The 19,595-nt window shown below is 58.6% G+C and overlaps 2 protein-coding genes across 7 annotated transcripts; both read right to left on the bottom strand.

Moving 5' to 3' along the window:
• Positions 1-12,820: 12,820 nt before the first annotated feature.
• JOSD2 (Josephin domain containing 2) lies at positions 12,821-16,449 on the bottom strand. 5 transcript variants are annotated; one of them, XM_077131071.1, is made up of 5 exons: positions 16,317-16,449; positions 15,515-15,677; positions 14,114-14,239; positions 13,213-13,407; positions 12,821-13,098 (listed from the first exon to the last, which is right to left on the bottom strand). In XM_077131071.1, exons 2-5 carry the CDS (start codon positions 15,658-15,660, stop codon positions 12,999-13,001), a joined length of 567 nt encoding a protein of 188 aa, XP_076987186.1. In that variant the 5' UTR covers positions 15,661-15,677; positions 16,317-16,449; the 3' UTR covers positions 12,821-12,998. The 5 variants fall into 5 exon arrangements, with proteins under 5 accessions (XP_076987186.1, XP_076987187.1, XP_076987190.1 ...); XM_077131072.1 differs by having other exon boundaries at positions 15,515-15,674; positions 16,317-16,447; XM_077131075.1 differs by having other exon boundaries at positions 16,275-16,437.
• A 164-nt stretch (positions 16,450-16,613) lies between these two features.
• Positions 16,614-19,178, bottom strand: ASPDH (aspartate dehydrogenase domain containing). Of its 2 annotated transcripts, XM_077131013.1 has the most exons (7): positions 19,008-19,173; positions 18,620-18,764; positions 18,277-18,361; positions 18,022-18,171; positions 17,720-17,940; positions 17,499-17,653; positions 16,787-16,946 (listed from the first exon to the last, which is right to left on the bottom strand). In XM_077131013.1, exons 1-7 carry the CDS (start codon positions 19,060-19,062, stop codon positions 16,903-16,905), a joined length of 855 nt encoding a protein of 284 aa, XP_076987128.1. In that variant the 5' UTR covers positions 19,063-19,173; the 3' UTR covers positions 16,787-16,902. The 2 variants fall into 2 exon arrangements, with proteins under 2 accessions (XP_076987127.1, XP_076987128.1); XM_077131012.1 differs by lacking the exon at positions 17,499-17,653 and having other exon boundaries at positions 16,614-16,946; positions 19,008-19,178.
• Positions 19,179-19,595: the final 417 nt, after the last annotated feature.

Genomic DNA, 19,595 nt, shown 5'->3' with positions numbered 1-19,595 from the left:
CTGGAAACCTGCGCAAAGGATCTGATGGTCTCGCGGGTGTGGCCCCCCCCAGAGACTAGGAGCCTCTGTGCATGGCCCAGGGTCCTGAAGGCCCCACTTCAGGCGCCGCCCCCCCCCACTCCGCCCCGAGGTCCAGCCTGGGCTCCGCGCCCCTCCCCGGACCCTCAGCGCTGGCCGGGGCCCACGGCGATGGGAGACCCTCTCTAGAGGCACACCCATGTCCCCGTAGCAGTCCAACCCCACCAGCGGCTCCCGAGTAGCCCGGAGCACGGAGCAAGGCGGCGGGAGCGAGAAGCAGCAGGAAAGCACAGCAGATGGGCTGGGCACCTGGGGGGGACAGGAAGGCTGGGGAAGGCGGTGGGGAGGCGCGCCCTGGGGGGCAGGAAAGGGCTCCCCCGTGATGGCCCCACCGGATCCGGAGCTCACACCCCAGGAGGCCCCGTCAACCCAGAGCTGCGGTGGTCCGACGGACTGACAGACAGAAGTGTGCAGCTGCAGCCAGGCCCCGGCAGGCCCGGAAGTAAGTTCAGTAAACTGTGAAACCTAAATCCAGGCCCATCTGTTCGGAGGTACAGCCGCCCCTGGGCCCCGGGGTGGGGGGCGCTAGGGGGGTGAGAAGGTGGGGGAGGGCAGGGGAAGGGGCTGGCAGCTGGGCAGGGGAGGTTGGGAAGGCTGGATGGGGGGCGAGGGAGAGACAGAGAAATGGACTTGGGGATGAGAGGAGTGGAACAGAAAAGGAGACAGGGGGAAATAGGGAAATGTTCAAGGAAAATAAAAGGGAGAGAAACTGAAAAATAAATGGAGTTTTACAGTTTCATGAGTGAGGGAAGATGGGGTGGAGGTGAGGGCAAAGCTGGGGGAGTAGGTGGGGGGAGAAGGGGGGAGTAAGGAATCAATGGAAAGAAGGTAAAAGGAAAATGAGTGGGGGAAAGACGGAAGGGAAAGGAAGCAGGAGACCCACCTGTGTGTGGGGGAAGGATGGCAGGGACAGCGAGGGAGGGGACTGTGTGTGTGAGAGACAGAAAGACAGACAGGAAGAGAGAGCAGGTGGGGAGAAAGTGAGGGGGGGCCCCCGGTAGGGCCTGGGGTCTGGGTGAGAGGAAGGAGGAGAGGGAGGGAGTCAGCGGCTGGGACAGGAGGGAGGAGGAAGGGGCAGGGGGTGAGGGCGGAACCCCCTTGTGCCTCCCCCAGTGTACCCCCACCCAGGCCCCACCCCTTGGAGCCAGGACAAGCGGCAATTAGGAAGTGGGAAGGTCTGGGGGAACCCCGCCTCGGGTGGTCCCGGAGGAGAGAGGGCAGGGGAGGGGGCGGAGGGCGGGGGAGGCAAGGAAGTGGGGGGAGGGAGGAGGGGGAGAGGCCAAGAACATCCTTTAAAGAAGAGAAATAGGCCGAGAGTGTGTATGCGTGCGTGTGAAGGCGTGAGTGTGAGTGAGAAGTAATGGGAAACTGTGAGGGTCGGAGTGAAATAACGGGTGGTGAGGTGAGGAGTAAAGAGAAGGTGAGCAGGGAGGGGCTAGGCAGAGCCAGAGAGGGGGAGAGGGATGGGGAAGATGGGGGGGGGGAGGCGGGGTGTGGGGGCGGGAGCTGAACCCCAGGGTGGCCGGCAGAGCCCCAGAGAGTGAGGAGGAGGAGGGAGGGAAGAGACAGGTCTGGAGAGGAATGGGGAGACTTTGAAAGGAAAGTGGGGAGCAGGGAGGGAGGAAAAAAAGGTGGAGAAAGTGTGTGTGTGAGAGAGGGAGACAGAGAGGGGGGAGGCGGGGGGGGGGGCCTGAGATGAGAGGGATGAGCCGCCGCGTGCCCCCTGACCCCCGACCCCTGACCCCCACCCTTACACCAAAAGGTGCCTGGCCTTGTCCCAGCATCACCTCCTAAAGAGGACCCTGATGTTTGTTTGCTGTAATTGTCAGAGAACAGCTGGGCGGTGAGGGACGTCCCTGTGCTGGGAGGTTCCGCGTGCAGACCCGCAGGAGCCCCGGGGCCCTTAGTAAGCCGGGGCTGCCCGCGTCCGGGCCGGGTCTCCCTGTCTTTGCAATGGTTTTTTCTGTCAATCTACAATTTCTCTAATAAAAAATAAATTAACCTAAAAATACTCTAGAAAGTAAAGCGGAGGGAAGGGCAGGTGAAGGTGCGGCCGCAGGGAGCCCCGGGACGAGGGGGCAGAGGTGCTGGGAAAGGGGGGGAGAAAGAGAGAGGAGGAGAGCCAGCGAGACGGTGGGGAGAGGCCGAAAGGACAAGGCTGGAGAGAGCGAGTGGAGAGATGACAGACAGACAGAGACCGGGGCGGACACCTGGAGAATGGGGGAGTCAGAGAGACACAGAAAGAGATGCAGAGAGAGCGAGAGCGAGAGGGAGGCAGAGAAACTGGAGCGGGGTGGGGAGAAGGTCAAAAAGAGAGCGCGAGATTCAGAGAATGAGAAACAGATAGACAGACCTGGGGAGAGACAGAGGGACAGAGCCAGAAAGAGGAAGAGAACAGAAAAAGAGAAAGACAGAGTGGATAGAGAGGGAGTGAGAGCAGTAACGGGAGACAGAAACAGAGAGGTGGAGAGGGAGAGGGAGGGAGAGAAAGAGAGGAGCTTGAGAGGGGAGGGGGGGAGGGGAGGGGGAGGGGCCATTAGAGAATGGGGAGGAGGGAGCGAGGGGGAGCGGGAGGCAGAACAGACACCGAGATGGCTAGCGATAGAGGCCCCGAGAATGGGAGAGAGTGACGGAGGGAGGGAGAGAGAAGGGAGGATGGACAAGAGGGGGATGGGATGAATGAAGATGAAGAGAGGGAGAGACAAACCGAGAGGGTTAAAAAGGGAGAGAGAAGGAGGGGGACACGAGACGAGCACCCTGAGACAATTCCTCTTCCCACCGAGCCTCAGTTTCCCCAGGGGGGTTGCTTGGATACCAGACGCTGGTGGGGCGAAGCAGGAGGCCTGAGGGTGGGATGGGGGGACAGCGGCAGGGGGGAGGAGAAGCAGCCGGGGTGGGGAGGAGAAGCAGCGGGTGGGGGGAGAAGAAGTGGTGGGGGGCGGAGGAGAAACCCTGCGCACATGGCAGCTGGCCGCGGGAGGGCAGAGAGGACCCGACTGAGAAGACTGGGAGGGGTCCGCAGCTCCCCACTGGGCCCGGCCAGCTCTGTTCCAGCACTTTCCCGATGGGCCTCCCTTTCAGGTTGCCCTCAAGGGAATGAGAAGTATTACCCACAGTTTTTTCCAAAAGAAGAAACCCCACTGGGTCCCATAAATGAATAGTCTCCATCTGCTAGCACCTAGGGGTGAAGATGCCCCCCCCGCCCCCTTCTCAGCTGCGGCCACTGAGAGCCTGGAGGACACTCAAGCCCCTTCCCTCTGGAAAATGTGGAGCTTCCACCACTCAGAAGGAAAAAAGAGAAAGAGAGGGAGCTGGCAGAGCAGGAGGGGGGGCAACGGAGGGTACAGGGCAAGGCTTCAGTGGGTGTAAATGACCTGGCACACAGCAGGCACTCAATAAATGCTTCTTCCCTTTCCTGGTAGAGAGCAGGAAGGAAAGAAAGACGGCAGAGAAGATGGGGGAGGGGAGAGCAGAGGGTGTGAAGAGGGAGGCTATGCACATACAGAGCCTGGCACACAGTAGGTGCTCAATAAATGCCCACTCCCTTCTTCAGGAGAGTGAAGACACTCGGAAAGGAGGAGAAGAAATCAGATCAGAGTCAAAACAAGGAACCAGGACAGCCTGAGGAGAGAGGGTTAGGGGGTAAGTTGTTGCCAGGTACACAGTAGGTGCCTGTTAATATTAGTTTTTTCCTAGAAGAAAGAAGGGAAACAGAAAATAAGTAGGATGAGAAAGAAAAAGAGGAGGAAGAGGGGGGATACTCCAGCAAAGAGAAGGAATAGAAGGAGAAGAGAAGCTGTGAGGGAAGGAGACAATATACATAATGCTGCTGGCTTACAGTAGGTGTTCAATAAATACCACCCCCCTCCCTGGCAGCGAGCACACAGAAGCAACTAGGAGAAGAGAAGCATACAAAAAGGAAAAGAGAAAGGAGAACAGAGCCCGTGAGGTGAGGGGACAGTGTATATAAAGGAGCAGTACACAGCAGGTACTCAGTACATGCAGTTTACTCCCCCAGGAGATTGCTGATAGGGCAGAGAGGAGGGGAGAAGCCAGGGATGAGAGGGAGCCAGGAGAGGAAAGAGGAAATGGGGAGGAGAGTATCCAGGTGAGGCAGGGAGCACACAGGAGGTACTCAATAAATGCATATTGGCGTCCTTGGAAGGGACACAGAAGAACCAGAGGGAAAGGCAGGTGTGGACGCAGATGAAAGGAAAAGAAGGTGTTGGCTGAGGAGGTCGCTTGCAGAGAAGTGAGGGACACAGAGGGAAAGAAGGGAGGAGGCACAGCGGGATGCACAGGTGGGGCAATGTGGGCAAATCCTGGACACCTGGAGGTACTCTGTAGGTGCCAGTTCTCATCTCCAGAAGAGGCCCAGAGGGCAGAGGGAGGGAGAAACTAGCCAAGAGAGGCAGGGTGAAAGAGGCAAGGAGGGGGGGACTGATATGAGGTATGATAATGAGGCTTTTAGTCACCAGGCATACAACAGGTGCTCCATAATTGCTTGTTCCTTCCCCACGAAAGAGCAGATGCAGCAGAGAGGAGAAGCCAGAGATGAAGAAATAAGAAAAGTCACTCGGGAAGGGAGTGGGCAGCCTACGGAAATTGGGTGGTACACAGAGAGAAGAAAGAAGCAGAGACCACAGGTCAGTGGAGACGGACAGAGGAGAGTAGAGAAAGCACATGAATTGCTTGATCCACCAGAGATACTCAAGAAGTGTGTGTTCCTTGCCTTGGAAGAGAGCAGAGAGCAGAGAAAGACCAGGAGAGGACAAAGAAGAGGGACGGGGACAAAGAAGGTGAGGAGAGGAGAGAAAGCAGGCAAAGTACCTGGTACACAGTAGATGCTCAATATATGCCTGTCCCCTCCCCCTGCGACACAGCAGGCAGGTCGGAAAGGAGAGAAAACCAACAGAGAGGAAAGAAAGGATCTGGAGGAGAATTGAATGTGATAAAAGAGGAGAGAGTGTTTGTAAATTCCCTGACATACTGTAGGTGCTCAATAAGTGCCCATTTTCTTCCCAGGAGAGACCAGGCAAATCAGAAAGGAGAGAAAGGAATCGGTGGAAGCGGAAGAAAAAAAGGAGTATAAACCACGGAGTGTAGGAAATTGCCTGTCAAACAGTAGGTGCTTAATGAATGGCCATTCCCTTGCTAGGAAGGGAGCTGGAAGCGTAGGAAGAAAACAAGTAAAGGAAACAAGTAAAGGGGAGGCTGGAAGGGTATGAAGAGAGGTGAGGAGGCATTTCAGGTGCATACAGCAGGGGCCGCATAAATGCCAGTCCCGTCTCCAGGCAGAGCAGAAGGTAGGCGGGGAGGAGGGCGGGGGAGGGCGGTGTCTGGGGGCGGGGCCTGGCCGCCGGGTGGGGGCCGCAGTCGCGCAGCTGCCCCTCCCCCTTCCTGAACCTGCTCCCCCTCCCCCCAGCTGCCCTGACTCTGGGAGCCTGGACAAGGGCCCATTGTCCCCGCCCTGGCACGGCAGGCCCGGGGTGGGGGCTGGGAAGCAAGGGAGAGGGGACAGCCCCGCCCGCCCCTGCCCCGTGGAGGGGGGAGGGGCGCAGCCCCGCTGTCTCTCCGTCTGTGTGTCTCTCGGCCTCCCCATCTCGGAGGTGACTCTCCCATGGCGCTCTGACCCCTCTGTGTCCGGGGATCTGTGTCCTGCTGTCCCTGCGTCCCCGGCCCCCGCTCGTCCCCACCCTGCCCGCCTCCCTTTGCCTCTGGGCGGCCCCGCGTGGAGCGCCCCCCCCACCCCCAGCCTCTCAGCCTGCCCTCGCTGCCCTGGGAGCGGGGCCGCCAGCCCTGGTCTCCCCCACTTCCCCCTCAGGGCCGGGGCCGCGGGGCTGGGCGGCCGAGGAGGAGGAAGGAAAGAAGGAGGCGAGAGGAGCGGAGGGAGGTGGAGACAGAAACAGTTTATTCAGCAGAGGCGGCGCGGCCCGGCCGGTCCAGGCGGAGCTGGGGGGTGGGGACCGGGGAGCGGGGGGCAGAGACGCGGAGAGAAGAGAGAGAGACAGGGAGGGAAAGAGAGCCAGAGAGCCCTCCAGAGGGAAAGAGACAAAGTAGATAAGAGAAACAGAGACAGACGGGGTGGGGGGGGGGATGAGAGATGGAGAGAGTGTTGGAGAAGAGAAGTGGAAAGAGAAGGGGCAGGTGAGGAGTTAGAAAGAACCAGAGAGAGTAAAAGGGGAAAAGAGAGAGGCCGAGTGGAGAGACTGGGAGAGAGAGAGGGACAGAAATGGGAGAAAAGGCAGTGGGGGAGAGAGAGAGAAAGAGAAGAGACTCAGAAACAGGGATATCTGGTGGAGAGAGAGAGAATCGGGGAGGTGAAAAGATGGAGAGACAGAGAGGGAGAGAGACAGGGACAGAGAACAAGAGGGAGAGAGAGAGACAGGGACAGGCAGAGGGAGGAAAGAGAGGGAGGGAGAGTGAGACAGAGAGGGGCAGAGAGAGAGACAGAAGGAGAGAGAGGGGCAGAGAGAGAGACAGAAGGAGAGAGAGAGACAGGGAGGGAGAGAGAGGGAAATAGAGATACAGAGAAAAGAGGAGAGCGAGAGAGAGGACAGAGGGGAACAGAGAAGCAGAGAAGGGAGAGAGGGAGAGAGAGACAGAGAAAGGAGAGAGAAGGAGAGAAAGAGGGGGAGAGAGTGGGAGGGAGGAGAGAGACAGGGACAGAGAGGGAGAGGAGAGAGACAGGGACAGAGAGAGGGAGAGAGAGAAAGGGAGAGGGAATCAGGGAGAAAGAGACAAAGAGAGAGGCAGGGACAGAAGGGAATAAAGAGGGAGAGAGGGGAGAGAGACACACAGAGAAAGGAGGAGAGTGAGAGAGTGAAGGAGAGAGAGAGAAAGGGCCAGAGAGGGAGAGAGATACAGAGGAAGGAGAGAGAAGGGGGGAGAAAAACAGGGAGAGAGAGAAGGAGAGAGAAGGGGGGAGAAAAACAGGGAGAGAGAGAAGGAGAGAGATGGGGCAGAGAGGGGGGTGAAGAGAGAGAGAGGGAGAGTCAGGGTCAGGGAAATAGATCAGGGAAAGACAGGGAGAGGAGGAGAGAGAAGGAGAAAGACTGGGACAGAGTGGGGGAGGGGCAAGAGGGAGTGAGAGAGAGGGAGAGAGAGAGAGAGAGACAGGGACAGTGGGGGAGAGAGGGAAAGGGGGGAGAGGGAGAGAGACAGAAGGGAGAGAGAGAAAGAGGGAGAAAGGGGCAGAGAGTGGAAAGAGGGAGAGAGAGAAGGGGAGAGAGAGAGAAAGGGGGGAGAGAGACTGGGACAGAGGGAGAGAGAGGGAGAGAGTTAGGGACAGAGGGAGAGAGAGGGAGAGAGTTAGGGACAGAGAGAGAGAGAGGAGAGAGAGGAAGGAGAGGCCAGAGCCGCGGAAGTCGAGGCCCGAGGCGCCCCTCTCACCTGCGTCGGCGTCGGCCGCCCCCCTCGACGGGGCCGGGCAATTTAAGGGGTTCCCCGGGGCCGGGCCCGCCCCCCGCCCGGCTTATCCGGCCAGTCCTGGGCTCTGCGAGCTAAATCGGGCCTCAGCTGTCAGCACCGGGGGGCGCGGGGACAGCTGTCACCCTCCACACCTGCCGCATGACACAGCCCCCTCCCCTCCGCGACCCCTGCTGTGGGCGGGGGTGACGTGGCCCGGCAGCCACGGACCCCCCCACCCCGGCCCGGGGGCCCCCTGGGTGGGTGCTGCGGGGCCGGGGCGCCCTGCGAGGGGGGGGGTTGCACCCTGAGGGGGGGCGGATGGGGGCGGCAGCGAGGCGGGGCCCCGCGGGAGGCGCACACTAAGCCGCAACCGGTGCGCGGCCTCGCGTGGGGGGCTGCGGGGGGGGGCTGACCCAGGGGGTGCGCGGAGCCCCTGTCGCCCCCCCCCCCCCAGGGCGGGCGAGCGTTATGGGGCCATATTAGGGCAGAAGCCCCTGGCGGCCCCGCCTGGCCCGGCCAGGAATAGAAACCTCTGCAGCCCGGCTGTCTGGGGCCAGGAGGGGACGGGGTTGGGGGAGTTTGGGGGGGAGGGCAGAGACCTGGCAAGGGACGCAGAGACGGAGAGAGACACGCCCCGAAGTTTCCATGGCTGTTCTGTGAGCTCGCGGCAGCTTCTCAACTAGAAAATACACATGATGGGGGGGGAGAGGGGAAGGGATCAAGGCAAATAAATGGCTGGAGAGGGACAGACAGAAGCCAGGAGAGACTCAGGGAGAGACAGAGAAAGGGACAGAGGGTCAGGGGTACGGGGCCTCCATCGGGGCCGAGCCTGCCTTTCCAGCATCCGGGCCCGGACCTCGTCGGGGGCTGGAAGCCGCTATCCCGCCTCCCCGGGGCCCTTCACCACCGCCCCCCGCAGCGGCAGAGGCGCTTCCCTCCCACCTCAGGTGCCCGGGTCAGGGTGCGGCCCCTCCTTGTGTGACTCACTGTCCATGAGTCCGGCCGTTGGTGGGGGGACGGGAGAGAAGCGCCCCGAGCGGGGCCCCTTCACCCCCATGGCTTCCTCCGTTGCCCCTGGGACGCCCCCCACTCCTGCCCAGCACCTATGGGGGAGCCCACCCCTTCCCCCTCCTGTCCCCTGCCTGTGGATTCAGTCTCTTGGGGTCACTGGGCCAGACCCACGGACAGCTCCTCCCTCCCTCCTCTGCCTGGCCCCCCACGGCCCTCCAGGCCAGGCCTGTCCCCCTCGCCAGCAACCCCCCTCCCCCAGGGCCCCGCTGTCCCAGCTCAGGACCTTCCCTCACCCCCTTCCTGCCAGCAGCCTCTGCTCCTTCCAGGCCACACTCCCTGCACAGCCCCAGAGGGGGGCTCCGCCACCCACAGCTGCTCCCTGTTCCAGCGCCGCCTCCCGGAGGTCCCAGCGCCCCTGGACGAGCCCCGCTCATGCCTCGCCCCGTCCAGGGACCGCTGGCCTGGTAACCCGCCTGCACTGCAGGTCAGTCCTAGTTGTGGGAAGCCGCCCTCCCCAGCCCGCGCCGGGGACCCCTGCTGGAGCCCGCACCCCTGGGGGCTCCTGCTCCCCACCCCAGCCTGGGAGCGGCAGAGGGCGCCTCTGCAAACACCCCAGGCCGGGAGGGAAGAGACCCGCCCGCAGGAGGTGAGGGGGAGCAGGGCACCAGTAGGATAAGGCGGCCTGGTCTCGCCCAGGTGGGGACAGGCTCAGAGCCCCGGCTCCCCCACCGCGGACCACCGGCACACTCCTCGCCCTGGCCCGGGGTCCCGGGGTTGGCGCGCACCTGCCCCCCAGCCACGCTGGCCCCTCCCAACAGCACAGGCCTTGGCACAGCTGTGCCCTGGACTCCCAACATTTTTCCTCCAGACGGCCCCACGGCCCCTCCAGCCCCCCACCGTCCTCAGGTGTTTCTCTTCAAACGCCACCTTTTTGGGGAGCCCCACTCCCTGAATAAATGGCAACAGCCCTGCATTAGTTTCCTTGGGGATGTAACGAATGACCTTGAACTGGGTGGTCTAACCACACCAATTCACCCCGCACAGCTGCAGAGCTGGGAAATCCCACCCGCCCACAGGCCATGCCTTCTGGGTCCCCAGGGGTGAGGGGCTGCCTGCACCCCTTGGCTCCTGTCCGCTTCCTCCAGTTTAAAGCCGGCGCTGGCCGAGGCCCCCCCTTCAAGCTGGTTTTCTCTTCCAGTCTCGCTCCTGCTGCTTCTTTTTAATGGAATCATACAGTGTGCTGCTCCTTTTTTTAAAATAAATTTTTATTGTGATAACATATGTAAAACAGTATTTCCCATGGAACCACTTCCAATTCAGTGGCATAATTTTTTTTTTTAATTTTTAATGTTTTTCTTAAATTGTGAAATCTAACATGGCAAAGAGAGAAAAATGCGTTAATTTTCAAAGCACATCTCAATAAGTAGTTACAGAACGGATCCCAGAGTTTTGTTCTGTCCCATCCCACCATCTCAGGCTTTTCCTTTTAGCTGCTCCAAAACACTGGAGGCTAGAAGGAATGTTAATATAGTGATCCAGCAGCCACATTAGTTTGTTAAATCCCATATTTTCTGTTATACCTCCTTCTCCCCATTTAATCCTTCTCCCCAATCTATAGGGATCTTCAGGCAATGCTTGTCCTGACTTTTCATGTTGAGAAGGGGTGTCGACACTAAAGGATGGGGGGATGTAGTTAGTTGGTAATCTTTTTGTTTGTTTCTGAATTTTAGTTTACTTACATTTATGAGTATTTTATTCTTACAATTATTAAATTTTAGTTTCTTATCATATTCTAGTGCTGCATTTTCAGCCTGATTATTTTTTAATTGAGAATCTTGGAGAGGCTGGTCCGTCTGGGTTTCAGGATTTAGCTGACCTAGGAACCCTCTGGGAATTATGGGTTTCAGGAAAGTAAACTTAGTGCATGGAAGCTTTATAGAGTCTTAAGTCAACAGGGAGGACTTTGGTTGGGATTTGGCAAACCACGGCAGTGAGCACTAGCCAACTGAAGCTTGCATAAGAGTTAGCCTCTAAATAGCCTCTTTTTTTTTTTTTAACATTGGTAGGCACCGGGAATCGAACCCAGGTCTCCGGCATGGCAGGCGAGAACTCTGCCACTGAGCCACCATGGCCTGCCCTGGAATAGCATCTTGACTCCATTTAATCTCTCTTGGCCACGGATGCCTTATTACACTTATTTTCCCCACTTCTGGTCCAGAAGGTGTTGTTGATCCCACAGTGCCAGGACCAGACACATTATCAGGGCGATTTTCACCCTGGGATGTCAAGTCCCATGTAGCAGAGGAAGGCAATGACTTTTCTTGCAGACTTGGGCTTAGAGGGAGAGGCAGTGGCATTAATTTCATCCACAATATTGTGCCGCCACCGCCACCATCCATCCCCCAAACCTTTCACCAAACACTCTTCCTGCATTAAGCAATTACTCCCCCTTCCCCGGCCCCTGCTAACCTCTATTCTCCTTTCTGTCTCTATGAATTTGCTTACTCTGGATATTTCATATAGGCTGAATCATACAATATTGGTCCTTATATGCCTGGCTTCTTTCACTCAGTATGTTTTCAAGGTTCCTCTATGTTGCGGCAGGTAGCAGAACTTCCTTTTTTTTTTATAGCTAAGATCCCATTGTAGGAAGAGACCATATTTTGTTGATCCATTCGTCTGTTGGTAGACATCTGAATTGCTTCCGTCTTTTGGCTATTCTGAATAATGCTGCTATGCACTCTGGTGGGCAAGTATCTGTACGAGTCCCTGCTTTCACGTCTAATTTTGGGGGGGATACACCAGGAAGTGGGGTTGCCAGGCCATATGGTAGTGCCACGTTTAGCTTTTTGAGGGGCCACCACTGTTTTCCACAGCAGCTGCACCGCATTGCACTCCCACTGACTCCATGCCCACTGACTCCATGTCGAAGTTGGCCATCCTCCTGCAGCTTTGTCAGCACTAGCTATTTTCCATTTTTGAAAATAATGCCCATCCTAGTGGGTGCAAGGCAGCATCCCAAGGTTTGGGGTTGCGTTCCCCTTGTGGCTAATGACCTGAGCATTTTCCTGAGCTTATCGGCCACTTGTAAATCCTCTTTGGAGAAATGTCTATTCAAGTCCTTCTCCTGTAGCTTAATTGGATTGTCTGCCTTTTTGTTTTTAAGTTGTTGGCATTCTTTATATGCCCTGGAGAGTAAAAATTTACCAGATACGGGATTTGCAATCAGATACAGGATTTGCAAGGATTCTCTTCTCTTCCGTAAGTCATCTTTTCACTTTCTTGATAAGGTCCCCTGAGGCATGAAAGTTTTCAGTTCTGATGAAATCCACTTAATCTGAATTTTCTTTTGTTGTCCGTAATTTTGGTGTCACATCTATGAGAAAGACATCGCTAAATCCAAGGCCATGAAAATTCTCCTCTGGGTTTTCTTTTGAAAGGTTTTTGGTGTTAGCACTTATATTTAGGCCCTTAATTCATTTTGAGTTAATTTTGGTCTATGGTGTGAGATAGGGGTTCATCTTCTTTTTATTTTTTTTTCCTCACATGAACAGCTGTGTGCAAAATGGTTTTCCCAGCACCACTTGTGGACGAGCCGCTCCTGTCCCACTAGCTGTGCGGGGCTCCTTTGTGTGTGGCTTCGCCTCTGGACTCCCAGTTAAACTCCAGTTGTCCATTTGTCTGTCCTGAGGCCAGCACCATGCTGTTTTGATTACTGGAGCTTTGTCGTACAGTTTTGAAATTAGGAAGTGTAAGAGCCCCAACTTTTTTTTTTCCAACATTTTTGGCCCTTTGGGCCCCTCCCACACCCTCAAGGACCCACCGAATATCCCAGCATCATCTCCCTATTTTAAAATCATCTCATTAGCCGCCCAAGCCTCACTTCCCCTTGGCCATGTGCGGGAATGTGGTCACAGGTGCTGGGGAAAGCGATGAGGACGTCTTTGAGGGCTGCTATTCTGCCTCCCACAAGCACCCCCCGCCTTCTCCTTAGCACCCAGCGCCCCAAGCACCCTTGACCACACTTCTCTCCTCCTGGTCTGACTCCCACCAGAGCCACACTGGCAAGGGAGAGCCTGCCCTGGAGAGCCAGGCCCTGCCCAAGCTCTGCATGTGCATCGCCTCGTCCTCTCCTGCCAACCGACCCCATCTTACAGATGAGGAAACCGAGGCCCTGGGCGGTGGGTGACATGCATGAGGTTGCAGAGCTGGGAAGGACAGAGCCAGTGGGGACGCCGTACAGTGTCACCTCCCATGGGGTGTCTCTCTGACAAAGGGAGACCTGGAGGGCAGGGACCGGGGTCTAGTCAAACGCAGGCCGGGCGGGAGCAGGCAGCAGGTTTATTGAGGCAGCAGTGGGGAGGGGGTTAGGGCCCTGGGGTCCCCCTGAAGCGTGGGACCTGGCCCTTCCCCGGCACAAAGGAGCCCGACACGGACCACGCCAGGTCAGGCAGGCAGCCAGTGGGGCCCAGGCGGCTGTGCTTCCCTCCTCCGTGGGGTCAGTCTGTCCGCAGCCAGGAGCCCTTCTCCTCCACCTCCTTGGTCACCACCAGCAGCGCCTCACACAGGCCCTGGGCCAGCGCGGCCGCAAGGAAGGCCCTAGGCAGGAGACAGGGGGAGACTGAGGCCCACCGAGCCTCGGTGAGCCCCCTGGGGAGGGCGCTCCGGCCCCGAAGCCAGGACCTCAGGGCTCCTGTCTCTGCCCTGGCTCACCTGACGCCGTCCTCATCCCCAAGGGCCTCAGGTGCCCGCAGCTTGGAGTCCAGGTTGTAGTAAACGCCGTCCACCTGGCGCAGGGCCACCCAGTGCCGCCGGCGCAGCGGCAGGGACAGCAGCCCCAGCGACACGGGCGAGGGCAGGTTCAGAATCAGCCCCAGCACCCGGGGCAGTACCAGCTGGGACAGGGGCCTGGGGTGGGGTGGGGGCGGGAGGACACTGCCGTCAGGACCTCCTGAGCACGCGGGGTCCGGGCAGGGTTCTGAGCCTTACTCAACATGATCCTGGTTTCCTTCCACTCACCTGTGCACCCACCCGGCAAAGCCCCGCCCTCCAGCCACCTGTTCATCAATAACTTCACTACATCAGTCCAACTCCCCATCCACTCTTCCCCCAAACAGCATCCACCCGTCCACCATTCTGCTAGCCACCTGCCCAACAACTTATCCAACATCCACCCAACTCCTCACCCAGTCTTGACCCATCCACCTTTGATGCACCCACTGACCCATCCATTCAACCACTCGACCACCTATCTGCTGTTCCCTGACTACCAACCATCCATCCTTTATTTGGTCAACGACTTAACCACTCATCCACCATCTATTTAGCACCTTCCAACCACCCTTCACCATCCCACTTACTCATCCAGTTACCATCCGTCCACCCATCGATCTCCCCATCAACTCATCCCCCTGACCAAACTGCCACTGCATTCATCCTTCTAACCCACCTGCTGAGCCACCAGTCTACGGCCCACCCACCCATCCACCTCTGCGAACCTTCCACTCATCTACTCTCTGTTCCTGCCTCTGTCCCCTCATCTGCCATGCCCCTCCTCCCTGCTTCATCCCACATTCACGGAGCACAGCGCGTGCTGCCACTCTTCGGCTCCTACCTCCTCCGGTCCCACCACACAGCAGCCAGGCCCAGCCCTTGCAGGGCCGCCATGATCACGTTGACATCATAGTTGCCAGTGCCCAGGAGGCTGCGATGAGGGTTCAGGCGGGAGTCTGGGGCCAACCTGGTTGAGGGGTGGTAAGAGCCTGGGTTGGGGGCCCCTGGGAAGGCCTCACCCTCCCTACAAAGTCCTCAGGAGACTATCTCTCTCTCAGGAGATAGTCTTGACCCCCTTAGCCTGGACTTCAAGGCCCTGCCTGGTCTGGTCCCTCGAGCCTGTGTACCTGCAGCCCCACCCTATCCTTAGCCACCGGTTCCCCAAACACATCTCCTGGGCTCTTGCCCCCCAGCCTTTCCTCCAGCTGTTCCCCTAGCCCTGGAGGCCCATCCTGTTACCACTTGTTCTCTGAGCTCGGCTGCCTGTGAAAAACTGCACCTCTGATCTCTATCTGGGTTGTGGATTATTTTGCTGGGATCTTTTTCACTCGCTAGACTGCAGGCTTCCCCAGGGCAGAGCTTGTATCGGACTCATCTCTGGCTTGAAAGAGTTGACTGATTCCTGCTCTTGAATGATGGATATGAACAAATTATAGAATAACCAGTTTGAAGGACTAGGACTCTGAGGATGCTGGGGAGCCAAGGCTGGGCGGTGAGCAGCAGAGAGGATGGCATCAGCTCAGGGGCCAAGTGGGGGACAGGCTGGAGGGGAGAGACTGGAGACTGGAGTGAGGGCCCAGTCAGGCAAGGACGGGACCTGAACTGGGGCTGGGGCTGGGGGGACAGAACAGAGAAGATGGTGCAGAGAGTAATAAAGAAGCAATGTTCAAAATCTTGAACAGTGAGAAGAATGTGCAAGGCTGACAAGAGGAGGCCATTCTGGGCAGAAAGAATGGTATGTGCAAAGAACTAGAGATCTTACAGTGGGGCTCAATCAGCAAGACAGAAGTCTGGATGGACAGAAGCAGTGAGAGAGGAAGCTGCAGGGGCGGATGGGGCCCTGGATATCAGGCTGAAGGGCTGGGAACTTCCCCTAGGGGTGCTGGGGAGCTACTGGAGGACAGTGAGCAGGGGAGGGGCAGGGTGGTTCCCAGCTTCAGATGGGAAGTACTGGAGGGGAGAGATTAGAGGCTGGGAGGCCAGAAAACAGAAGGGATTAGAGTCTAGGTGAAGGAGAGTGAAGCCTGAGCAAGGGCTGAGGCCATGGGGATGGAGAAGTACAGGAGGCAATATCTCCACCTCTGAGTCCCAGGGTTCAGCCCAAACCGGGTTGAGTGGGGCCTCCCAGGGCTCAGCCTCCCCTCGCTTTGAGAGCCGGGGTGGGGTGGGGAGAGGGGTGGGGTCATGGAGCCCTCTGAGCCCCGCTTCTCCAGGCACCCAAATCAGGGTGGGTGGCGGCCACCTCTTGCAGATCTCATCGGCAGCCTCCTGGCTAAAGAGCTGCTGCTGCAGGACGTTGTTGAGGGCGTGGACAGCACACAGCTCCAGGCGTTGCCGTTCGTGGTACACGGAGGGCGGGCTCGGCCGGGCTCCTGGGGCCTGGGACATGCCGCCCTCGGCTCCTGCTGGGGGTGGGGGTAGAGGCTACTCAGGGGCTGGGGGCTGGAGGCCCAGGGGCTGAGGCCTTACCTCCCAGCAGGCCCTCGGGACACTGTCATTAAGGTAGAGGCTCAGGGCAGCCTAGGAGGACCCTGCTCCCTGGGCTGTGTCCTGGCAACAGAGGCACCCCCATCCCTTGTCCCTAAGATAAGGGCTTTCTTCAGCCCCCCAGCAACAGAGGACCACCCTCACCACATCCATAAGTAAAAGGCTCCCTGGTTGGTCGCCCAGCAACAGAAGAACCCCATCCCGTGTCTCTAGGTAACAGGATCCCTCTCTGGTTACCTAGCAACGGAGGACCACCCCCCCCAACTAGGTAACAAGTCTCTCTGGTTACCTAGTAATGGAATCCTCCTTCCCTGTCTCTAAGTCACAGGGTCTTTTTTGGTCGCCTAGCAACAGAAGACTCCCCCTCCCCTGAACAAAGAGCTTCTCTTCTCCTGTCACTGGGCGACAGGGTCCCCTCCCCAGCCCCTAAGCAACAAGGTCCTCTTCTCCTATCACCAAAAAACTAGGCCCTTTTCCCGAAAACCAAGTGATAGAGCCACTTCCCCGACCCGTACCCCAACCGCGGCGCTCGCTCGCTGCCTGGCAATGCCCCTCACCCCGCCTGCCGTTCCGATCCCCCGAGCCAGGGGCTCCAGCATCACCCTGGGCCGCGGCTCTGAGCTTCGAGTGCGGGGCGGGTAGCTCGGCGCTGACTGGGCGAGCGGGACGGACTACAGATCCCGGCGGCCCCCGCGTGCCGGACTACGACTCCCAGCGGCCGCGGCGGAGCCACCTGGTCGGGAAGTCCACTGTCGCCTCCAGTGAATACGGGACTACAACTCCCGTCGGCCCTGCGGGGAATCCCGGAAACGCACCTCCCAGAGTCCCTTCCCCGCTCACAACCAGCGCAAGACTACGTCCCCCGCTTCTCAGAGGTTTCTGGGAGACGTAGTGCGTAAGGCTCTGGCGATAGCTTCCATGAGTTTTACACCGCCTCCCGCGATGGCGTCATGCAGTGCGCAGTCGCAGCGTGACGTCACAGGAAGGGATCGAGACCACCGACATCAAAACCATGCGGGGAGGGGGGCCTGGGAGCTTTACTGCGACAGAGGGAGGTGTGGGGGAACAGAGACCAGCACGGGAGTGGGAAGGTGGTGGTGGGAGGGAAATGACACGAGGAAGTCCCGGGTTCGTGGAGGCTTCTCAGCAGAGATGGATCCCGGGCCTGGAGGGGAACTGGCAGCAGCCTGCAGAGGAGAGATGGGAATTAAAGACTGAGGCAGAAGGAGAGACGGACAGCTGGAGTCGGGTGGGGGCCACCCAGAGAGAAAGGATTGAGAACCGGGGTGGGGGAGGAGGGCGGACAGAAACCCCTAGAGAGAGAAATCAAAGTTGGGGGTGGGTGGGAAGGGGGAAGAAACCCATAGAGGGACAGAGACCCAGAATATAGAGAGAGGGAGATAGAGGCCCAGAATGAGGGACAGAGATCCATAGAGAGGGAGACAGAGACCCAGAGGGGACAGAGACCTGGTGAGTGGACAAGATACACAGAGAGAGAGAGAGAGGGAGAGCGTCCCAGATTGGAGGGGGTGAGCAGAGATTCGGGGGAGGGACACAGCAGGCATAGATACATACAAAGATTCAGTGATGTGGAGGGGGGGCAGTTAAGGATACTGAGAAATAAAGACTTTCCACAGAGATAGAATTGCAGAACTGGACAGAGCCCAAGACCCTAAGCTCTGTAGAGGACAGGTTCCTAGAGAAGGGGCCATTGGCTCTAGGGAGGGACCTGGCCGCACCCAGAAGGCTGCGCCAGAAGGCGGTGACAGTGGCAGAGCCGGTGACTGCTCCAGGCTCAGCAGGGTTCTCTCTGCGGGTGTGCACGGTAAAGCTGCGCCCTGTGGGGCCCGGGGGACCCTTTAGCTCCACTTCCACCACGTGCATGTCTGTCAGGCTGGGGCAAACAGGGAGGTCAGTTTGGCCCGCCTGGCCCTTGCACCCCCTGCTCAGCTCGGCTCACCTGAGATCGGCCACAAGCACCCCGATTACACGGTCGAAGCCCAGGCTGGGGGCGGCCAGGGCAGCGGCCGCCATGGTGTTGGAGTTTCGGGGGGCCAAGGGGCACAGCCCACGGACGGGGCCTTCATAGAGCACTGTGCGAGAGCCAGGCCTTTGGGCTGCAGCCAGAGGTCCCTCAAGCCGGAAGCTGTCAGGGTGCGTGGCCATGATGACCCTGAGGCTCTGGAAGCAACAGCCAGGGTCAAGGCAGGGCCTGGGGGTCTGCAGACCCCCTCCAGTTTCTGGGAGCCCAGTGGGCCTCACCTGAAGGCCCCCAGCCGCATCCAATCTGGTGATGTCCTCAGTGCCCCACAGGGCCCCCCGAGCCACGAACACAGCATGGTCCCAGTGGTGGGAGGCCTCCAGGAGCTGCTGCTCCGTGTTCTGGTCAGCCAGGGCTGAGGGGGACCCTACCTAGGGCCGGTGAAGGAGGGGTGGGGTTGAGGCCCAGGCTTTAGGGAGGTAGGTGGGAAGGGGGGAGGGGCAGGGGCCTGAGGTTGTGGTTTGGGTGAGGCTCACCAGGAGATTGGCATGACGTAGGATTTGTGCCCCAGAATCCTGGATGATTTTGGGGTGTGCCACTTCTACCACGAGATTGGGGTGCCTGGGGGAGGGGAGAGACGAGGAGGGCCTTGGAGAGGAGTTGGGTCTCCCCACCTCCAGATTCCTTCATAGTCTACAGAGGTCGGCCCCTCACCCTGGCCTGGCAGGGGAAATGGGGAAGCTGGGCTTGTCACATTTTATGTTTGTGTGACCCAAAGACCAGAGAGGGCAAGGGACTCGCCTGAGTTCACACAGACGCCATGTGAGATCAGAAGGGAAGCTTCAGAGAGTCCCCCTTTGCCACCAGGAGATCACTGACCTCTCCCCAAGGTCAGCGAGATTCCGGAGCTGCAGCGAGGGGGGCACAGTCCCTGCCATTCGTCCTGGGTCCCGGTTCCAGACAAAAACAAGTTCTAGGCCCAGTTCTGGCCCCTGAGCCAGCAGGTGAGAGACAAGTGATTGTCCTGGAAAGAGGGAAAGGAGAACGGTAGAGTTGGGGGTGGGGTGGGGACAGAGACCCAGAGGGAGGGGGACGAAGACTCAGATGGGGATCCAGAGGTCTAGAGAGCGCAGGACAGAGACCCAGAGGGGGATGTGGGAGGGAGGTGCTCAGACAGGCAGATAAAGGCCACAGATGAAAGAAAGTGTGTCCGACGGGGATGGGGCTCTGGTGCTTTAGGAAGGAGGTCCCAGAATGAAGGACTCACCCAGGCGGCCGTAGCCCACCACCCCCACCCTCCGTGGGGCGCCGTCGAGAGCCATGCCTTTGGATGGGGGGTTGGTGGTCCGTGCTCCCGCAGCTGCTTGCTAACCCCCTCAGAGGCCTGGGCAGCCACTGATCTTTGGACATTTGACCCTTGAGCCTTCCCAGGCAGCAGCGCAGAGGTGGCATCGGGGTGAGAATCCTCCCCTGCATTCCCGAGGGCATTGGACACAGTGATTTGGGACTCCAGGGCTCCCACTTTATCCTGGCCGTTCTTTGCTTCACTCCATACCCTCCTCCCTTCCTGCTGATGTGGAAAATTTCCTCTGCAGTCCCCCGCCCTCCTTTTGGGCCAGCCAGGTTGTCATGGAAACTGCATCCTGCTTGGGGTGGGAGTCGAGAGGATCGGGAGGGAGGAGAGGAGACAGTGGCAAGGGACTGTGGGCTCTGTCCTGGCGCATGTGGGTGTCCTCCCAACACCCCTCCCATTTCTCCCCGCTTGGTTCTCTCCAGGTCTCCATCTCTGACCTCCCTTCCTCTGTCTCTCTTCTCTCTCTAGTTCTGTTGCCTTCAGCTTCTCCCTGAGTTTCCA

The sequence above is a fragment of the Tamandua tetradactyla genome, chromosome 16 (assembly GCF_023851605.1).
Source record: "Tamandua tetradactyla isolate mTamTet1 chromosome 16, mTamTet1.pri, whole genome shotgun sequence".
NCBI classification, from domain to species: domain Eukaryota; kingdom Metazoa; phylum Chordata; class Mammalia; order Pilosa; family Myrmecophagidae; genus Tamandua; species Tamandua tetradactyla.
Note: the sequence above shows the minus strand (reverse complement) of the source record. Positions and strands in the feature narration are given on the sequence as shown.